The following is an 8,474-nucleotide window of genomic DNA, read 5'->3' as shown; positions in this document are numbered from 1 at the left end:
CCATTATGGGCTGTAATCATGACTCCCCTAAATGTGTCAACTTGGTTTATGTGCATCATTAATTTCCTAACCTCTCCATTGCCTCTAACACTGTCGTTTTGCATGCATCTCTTTATGTATTTATAATTTTCACTTATCACAATCTCACACTTTTACACTCACGCCTTACACAAAACCTTTTTCTCTCTCAAGTTCATCATCTTCATCAGTTCTTCATCATCCTCAGCAAAGTTCTTCATTCTTCAAACAAAGTTCATAAAAGTTCTTCATGGATGCTCAACAACAATCCGTCTACAACTATTCTCAACAGATGGAATCAACTGATCAAACGTCCATTTCTTCTCAACAAACAACTGCTACAAGTGGTGTCGTTTCTACCCCAATCTACAAAGAACCTCACATTCTAGACCGTGTACCTCATATTCATCTTGCCACGCCCTTTGACAAGTTTGAAGTACTGTGCGAATCACTGGTAGATTTTGACAACATGAAGCGCAATGGCATAGACCTCACCGAGGAACTAAGAATGCAAGGGTGGGAAACCTATTTCTAGAGACTCTACGACCCTGTCTACACCTATCTGGTAAAGGAGTTCTGGCGTTTCGTAGACTCAGATGACCACTACATCGTCTCTCATGTTCTGGGAGTCAAAATAGTCATCACTAAGAAGTCAAATGCCTCCCTTCTGAACATGGAGAAGACAGTGGGAAGAAGAATCTACAACATCAACCCTAGGGTAAAGTACTTGTCCTAGGAAATTGCCCCAACCATCTTTCAACATAATGCTGAAGGAAAACACTCCAAGAACAAGGAACTTCACCATAACCTCCGAGTCTGGGTGAAGATCATCCTGGGCACCATCCATCACCACCCTGACTCCAATTCTTCTGACTACATCAATACGGATCAGAAGTGCATCCTATACTGCATTCACAAAGGGCTAAAACTGAACCTGCCATCGCTGCTCTTCAAGCATCTCAGAGACTTCGTCAAGGATACCAGAAACAATATGAAGCCCAAAACCTACATTCCTCTGGGAAGACTCATCTTCGATGTTCTGATCGAGAGTGGGCTGGTGGATCACCTGATCCATCACAATTTGATGGAGGATGTCATTGTTGACATTGGAAGACCTCTGAATGCTCGCAATCTGAAGAGTATGGGGGTAATTGAGCAAGTCAAGGCTAAACCCATTCTAGACACATCCTGGGAAGCACTCAAGGATCAGTGGAAGATTCCCAACAACCTCTACCTCTTCTCCAAGATTGACCCTCCAGAAGTGGTGGCACACTATCTGCAAGACCTTGCAAGCCAAGGGGTTGATATTTCTGAGTTCTCTATGGATTGGCTACCTGAGCGTCCACCTAATTTCATGAAGAGACAACAGGAGCCATCTGGGAATTCTAAGAAGGCAAAGAAGGCAAAATTGGGAGAAACTTCTGGGTCAAGACCTCCAGTTCCTCTGACTGATTCTCCAAGTAAGCCTCTGCCTCCTTCTCGCTCTATAAATTTAAAACAAATTGCTTCTTCTCTTCCCCAAACCACTCCCATCTACACCCAATCTGAAACCCCACCCTCCACCACTAAACCCTCTAACCCACCATCTCAAAAATTCAATCTCTCCACCACTACCTTACCTGTTTCTGTAGCAGAAATGCTAAACGAAACCACCTCACCTTCATCCTCTCCACCATACTTCGTTCTCTCCTCCGACTCAGAACCCTCTGACCCCCAATCCCCCACACTAGCCCAACTTCAGGCATGTGCTCTTGCCTCACAGCAACAACCACAACCTGGACCAGAATCCATCACTCCACCTCATGAACAACAAAATCCACCATAATCTGAAAAACCACAAACACCACCTCTTGAACAACCAGCAACTCAACCTTCTGAACAACAACCAAGTCCACCACCTGAACAAACACCACCACCACCCTCTAATATCCTCACCATACCACCCTCTTAGGACATCATCACCACTACTCCTCAAGCTCCCGCTGACGCCACCCAAACACCACCCTCATCTCCATCCCCCAACCAAGAACCAGAACATGCCTTCCCCACCTTAGAAGAAGCAATTACGTTATTTGCAGAGTCTTCAGTGGAGAAGATCAAGCCTCTATCTGTAAACTCTGGCATCAGTGATCCCTCTGCAGTGAGGATTCACTAGAATAGAGTAATCAGATGGATGACCTATGAAGCCTTCAAACTGAAAGGCCTTTCTGAACAAGTTCGTAAGGACTTTGTCAGAGATGTTGGAGTAAGGCTACAAGCCCGCTTGGTCAGAGAAGCTGAGGAAAATGCCCGAAAGGAAGCAAAAGAGAAAGCTCGCCTGGAAGAGGAGCAACGAATCAGAGAAGCTGAAGAGAAGGATGATGTTGAAGCTACTGCAACTGCTGTTGAGGCTGAGGCAAAAGCAAAAGCCGAAGCTGAAGAAGAAGCACGCATTGTTATAGAGGAAGCTGCAAAGGACAATGTTGATGCTCTAACTCAGGGGGAGCAATCCAACTCTAGCTTTTCCCCTCTGGTATTGAAAACTCTAGAGGAACTGCAAAAGGAGCAACAAGTTGTGAAGGCAAGATTGGATCACCAGGACTCCGTCAACAACAAACATTCAGAACCTGTTGACTCAACTGCTTCAAAGAATGCCTCCACCTCCAAACCTTTAGGAACTTAGGCTCCCTTTGTTGTTTTCTTCTTATGTTTTCCTTATGTTTTCTGATATTTGCTATCTTTCTGAATTGCTGCCTATCTGTACCAGTTTTTCTCATATATATGAAAATATGTTTCTTGCTTTAGCTTTTATGTCTTTTTGAGTATGACAAAAAGGGGGAGAACCAATACAACTCTGATGAAAATACATATCTAAATCTCTTAATGAACTGCGAACATTAATATCCTAATGATTTATGAGATATAAAGTTATGTAGGATAACAGCTAAGGTACAAATCAGCTACCACACAAGAAAGGTCTGGTAAGAACTTATGAGAAATCTGATGATTCAACTCAGGGGGAGTCCCTTGTTTTTATCTGATTTTGAGATGATATTTATTGTTTCATCATCACTCTGACTTGTTTTGTCATCATCAAAAAGGGGGAGATTGTAAGAACAAATTTAGTTCTACAATGTATCTCTAAGATTTTGATGATAACAAGGGATGAAGCAAAAATGGTACCCTAATGAATTTTTTCTAAGTATGCAGGACTCTAATCAAAACAGTCAGATAGACACTCATCAGATACAGAATCAAGTTCTGAGATACCACTTAGAAAATATGCAAGCAGAAGCTCTGACTCCGATCAACGCAAAGCATAAACTAAACAAGAGATATCAGACACTCTGAAGCAGAAGAATGATTCCATCTGAGGTCTTACGCTCTGATGAAATCAAGTGAAAAGAAGCTTTGAAGACAATCAGTAACAAGCATCTATCTGATGATACCCTTCTGAATAGAGACTCTAAAGTTCGATCCATCTAATTCAGAATACTTAGCTATGAAGGAACCCACTTATGGAAAGAATCTAATTCAGGAAGAATTTTATGGTGCCCCAAAATTGTTTTGGAAAGAACACAGAGATTAATGACATTAATCATCCATCATTGCCCAAGATTATGAAATTAACATCCTTCAACGGTCCTCTCATCACTCCTATATAAAGGATGGAACGCTTCTCAAAGAACACACCTAAAACACACGAGAATATAATACTTCCACTATATTCATTGTTCTCTCACACGAGCTGCTGCTCCAACGTGTGAACAAGTCTTTTCTTTTCCACTGTGTAATTTCTGCTTATCTAGAAGCACTAATCATTACTGTAATTCTATTAAATTGCTGAAATTTCCTCAAGTGACTTGTGAAGTATGTAAACTTGAGAGGGCTAAGATATCTTTATTCTCTTAGACGTTTGTTTGTGTAATCTTTCAAGATTAGTGGATTAAGTCCTTGTTGAAGGCGAAATCACCTTGGCCAGGTGGACTGGAGTAGCTTTGAATTTCAAGCGAACCAGTATAAAACTCTCTGTTGAATTTATTTGTTTCTGCGTGTGTCTCAATTCCAAAAATTTGTTATTTTCTCAAAACAATTCAAACCCCCATTTCTTGTTTTTTCTCTACCTTCATGACAACGGTCTTCATACATTCATGGAGGAAGGTAATAAAATATAAAAAGACCCCAAATTTTGTTCTTCGGGACGTAAAGGTGAAATGTAGAGATGAAATACAAAGAGAAAATGTAATTAAATGCATATAAAGTTTAGGAAATAAGTTTATTGGCAAAGCACTACAGGGGAAAAGTTCCTATGATACTTTTTAGGGTAACCTCTGCTTGGGGAACAAAACTAAAATGCTGGGGAATATCATTATCAGCCATAAAGTTTAAGAATGACTTGTTGAGGAATAAATCCACGAGCACATGTGGGGTAAGAATTCTCTTAGAGAAATATCGTCGACTTGAATAAGGACTGCCCTAGATACTCATGAATGACCCTGGATCCTGAATTGTGTTATGTATGATTTGTGTATGATGTTTCACTTTGGGTGGAAATACCATGTATGGAATAATGCATAGGGATGCACATAGGATGAAACTCTTGGGGATTTTGTAGATGCATGTAGGAATGCGAATGATAAACACGATTTGTATAATGATTATGCTTCTTGTTTCGGCGGAAATGATATACATGTAGTGATACATGTTTAAATGAAAAACTTTTCGTTTCAGCGAGAAAGTTCTTTTGATATGAAACTTCATGTTTCGGTAGGAAAGTTATGGATGAAATTTTTTGTTTCGGCAGAAAATGTATGCATGCAGGGATGCATGTCTAGAAAACTTCTCGTTTTGGGGAGGGAGTTCTTTACAAAAATTCATGTTTCGGTGGGAAGGTTATGCATGAACTGATGTATAGAAATGCAAGTGGATAATTGGATTTTTATGAAAACTTCTCATTTCAGCAGGAGATCTTTATTGATGAAACTTCCCGTTTCGGCGGGAGAGTTATGCATGTACGTTGTGTGCGACGCATGTGGGAATGCAAGCCGGTAATTAGATTTTTGTATGGTTTTATTTCTATTTTCCAATGAAATTGGACTTTGAAGATGAATTGTGATACAAGAACTAGACATGAAGGATAGATTACCAGACGAGAACTAGTGAAAAAGGTTAAGTTCCCAAGTGGTAACTAGTATTCTGGTTTGTTTTTGTCATACGAGAGCTAACTTTAAGATAGCTATCAGACGAGGACTGGTTATTAAAGACTGACTATTGGACGAGATCTTGTATTAAAATAAATGAACACACGAGATCTGGTTTAAAAAGCTGGCTACTAGACAAGAACTGGTATTTGTGAATTGATTTTCCAGACGATAATTAGGCTTTGAAATGACTTGCTAGACGAGAACTGACCTTTGAAATGATCTTTCAGACGAGAATTACGCTTTGAAATTATTTTCCAAACGGAAACTGGGCTTTGATGTCAAATCTTATGTTACAAGGCTTTTTGATGTCAGGTTCATGTTATGGGGTTATGCCCGATGAATGAGATGATATGCATGGCTTTATGCTAGAGCAAAGCGACATCACTAATGCATGAGGATCATTTATGCAATGATTTGAAGATTTCCAAATATGCCCATGTGATGAGTAATTGATGGAAATTTTATTTTGCAACAAAGCTTCTTGTATGTCAAAAGTTTATTGGATAGGGTAATAACATGATTCCCTGACACTCGTCTGAACTTGACGGTTTCCAACCTACGGCAGAGCTTGCTTAAACAACTTGAAGGCATGAAGAGGACTTGGCCCCTCTGTGGCTCATCTTGCCCCAGTCTGCTGGGTCTTTGAAGGAATTTTCCTCGAAAGGAGTTCTAAAGTAATTATACCATAATATGCTCTTTGGAGATGTATTTCCCTAAAATTTAGACTCATGAAATGATTTGTCCTTGATTAACCGACTCTTGGAGTGTTGACTTCGATTTGCCCTTAAGGCAACTTTCCCCGATATGAGCGTTGAAGCGACTTAACTCATATTGCCTGAGCTTTAGAAGAATTTCATCTTAATAAAAAAAACTTTTGGGTGATTTTCCCCGGGTTAATAGAATCCTAAAATGATTCGCCATTGATCAACTGATTCTTGAAATGATTTTCCATATAATCAGCTAATGTTTGGAGACTCGTTTCACACTGACTGATTCTTATGTCAACATAACCATTAGATGCCAACTCCCCTGATCCATAGGGTTATGAGGTAGTCTTGATTATGGTCATGATCGATGAATGATCAAGTTCTTCTCTAATTGCTTCTTGTGGGAATTTCCCTGATGTCAAGTACTGACTTGCAGTTAAAACTGTTAGACGATAGGCCTAGATCTAGAGGGGGTGAATAGATCCCAATTTAAAAATTAATCTAAAAATTTTGACTTAGAAAAATTTATGGCACATAAGCAAGTTTCAAATATTTCCCAGATCAAAAATTTATAGCCCGGATATGCGTAAAGGTGTCAATGTTAGGATGATAATCCACAAGTTAATCAACAAAAATTAAGCACAACTAATTGAATATTCTATAATAGTAAAATTCTATTTCCAATGATATCCACACACAGAAAACTAAGTCAAACAATTTTTTTAACATTTGATGTGCAAAAAATAAAGTTTCGAATTTTATATGGTGTTTGTTGTTCTAAGAAATCCAATCACAACCAAATGGTTAATGATCAATACAATAAACACAAGATTCAAAATGTAATCAAAATTATGATCTGAACTATGTTGATCAGATGATCAAAGTAATCAATAATTTGTGAATCGAAAAATAAAAGAGATAGAGAGAGAGTACACAAGGATTTGTTTAGGTGGTTCCTCAATCGACCTCACTATAGGTACGTCTTCCCTCAATTTGAATTCGAATTTGAAATATTATTATAATAAATCTTACTTTGCAAATGCATGTATACAAGAGATAAGAGATCAAATCCCACAAACCCTAAGTTTGTTTTTGACTCTAACACCTCCAAAAACCTTGATCAAAGATTGATCAAGACACCAACAATGTCGTTTAAATTCACCTATTGTTGCTACTTCCTTACATGACCTCCTTGTCTCAAGGATTTCACTCGGATGAATTAATCCCAAGCACACACTTGTTGAACCCAAGATTTGTCAACACGATCCACCGTTTCACACTACTCCCTTGCACGACACACCTAGTCCCAAGGCTTTCACTCGATCAGATCCGAATTGCACAATCTTGTCCAAACCCTAAGGATCTTGAAGGAAAACTCTATCTCAGTTTTCTGATTTGAATTCCTCAAAGATCTCAACCCAATATTCTAGGTACATCAAACCTAATTGGACCTTACCAATCCTAATATAGATGGCACCCAATCAAAAAATGATTATGTATAGTTTGATTATGTATATGCATAGATTGAATTAAAGATGAGGAAATGCTTTGAAATCCTGGAGTGATGTAGGTTTTACTCACTCTAGAAACCTTACTAGATAATGATGCATGTATGAAGTATATATATGCATGGGTGAATGAGAGCAAAAAGGAATGCAATAAACTTTGAGAAAATATGAAAATATGCAAAAACAATCGTTGTATAGGTCGACCTTTTGAAATCATATGTCGACCTGTACGAGGCATAGGTCGACCTGTTGAAGGTCATGTGTCTACCTATCTATGTCATGTGCATCATATGTGTCGACCTGTGGAGTCAACACATGAAACAGAAGCTACAAGCTTTAATACTGCAGTATATTGTCGGCCTATAGTGTGAAAACATTCACTATAGGTCGACCTGTCTTGGAATGTGTCGACATGTCCTGCAATATTTTTATGAAACTTGATTTTTCATGCATGTTTAATGCATGAGACCTTTACAAAGATATTTCCAAAGACATGTATGCTTCCTAATGCTGAAATACACATAGATAATAGGAGAATACCATCCAATGAACATATATGCTAAAGAATCCTAGTTTTAACATCATACAAAACACTTCTAACGAAACTTAATGGAAGATGAACTCACATACTCTCCCTTTTTTATGATGGCAAAACTTAAGACGATGCGTAAGTAATGAATAACTTATCCCCCTAGTATATGCATTCCTAAACGTCATGTTTCTTCTTCTCCCCCTTTGACAATATCAGAAAGAAATGAAGCTAATGTTAAAGCATGCATAAATGCATATAAAACACATAGAGGCGGGGTGCAAAGATAAGAGAAACAATACGATAGCACTCATAGAGAATGATTTTCATATTGAATAAGAATGTCTAAACATAAATAAAAGAAAATAAGGAAAGAATAAAATATAATTGCTACATCAAGTGCTTAAAAATAAACATAACACAAGCATGAATAACAAAGGATACAAAGTGAACACGAAATACTTGACATGCTACAAAAGTGACACGATTACGTGACATATGCCTTTGGTGCTCCCGAAATGCTGCACAC

General features: G+C 38.4%; 1 protein-coding gene across 1 annotated transcript; it reads left to right on the top strand.

The window, feature by feature from the left end:
* Window positions 1-2,191: 2,191 nt before the first annotated feature.
* LOC127102271 (eukaryotic translation initiation factor 4 gamma-like) lies at window positions 2,192-2,680 on the top strand. Its single transcript, XM_051039664.1, has one exon. The coding sequence runs from the start codon at window positions 2,192-2,194 to the stop codon at window positions 2,678-2,680; it is 489 nt and encodes a 162-aa protein (XP_050895621.1).
* The last annotated feature ends 5,794 nt before the right edge of the window (window positions 2,681-8,474 follow it).

This window comes from Lathyrus oleraceus, chromosome 7 (assembly GCF_024323335.1).
Source record: "Lathyrus oleraceus cultivar Zhongwan6 chromosome 7, CAAS_Psat_ZW6_1.0, whole genome shotgun sequence".
Taxonomy (NCBI): Eukaryota; Viridiplantae; Streptophyta; class Magnoliopsida; order Fabales; family Fabaceae; genus Lathyrus; species Lathyrus oleraceus.
Note: the sequence above shows the minus strand (reverse complement) of the source record. Positions and strands in the feature narration are given on the sequence as shown.

Bases quoted from the DNA above. Each gene is read 5' to 3' on its own strand.
- LOC127102271 (XM_051039664.1), top strand. From the start codon at position 2,192: ATGACCTATGAAGCCTTCAAACTGAAAGGCCTTTCTGAACAAGTTCGT.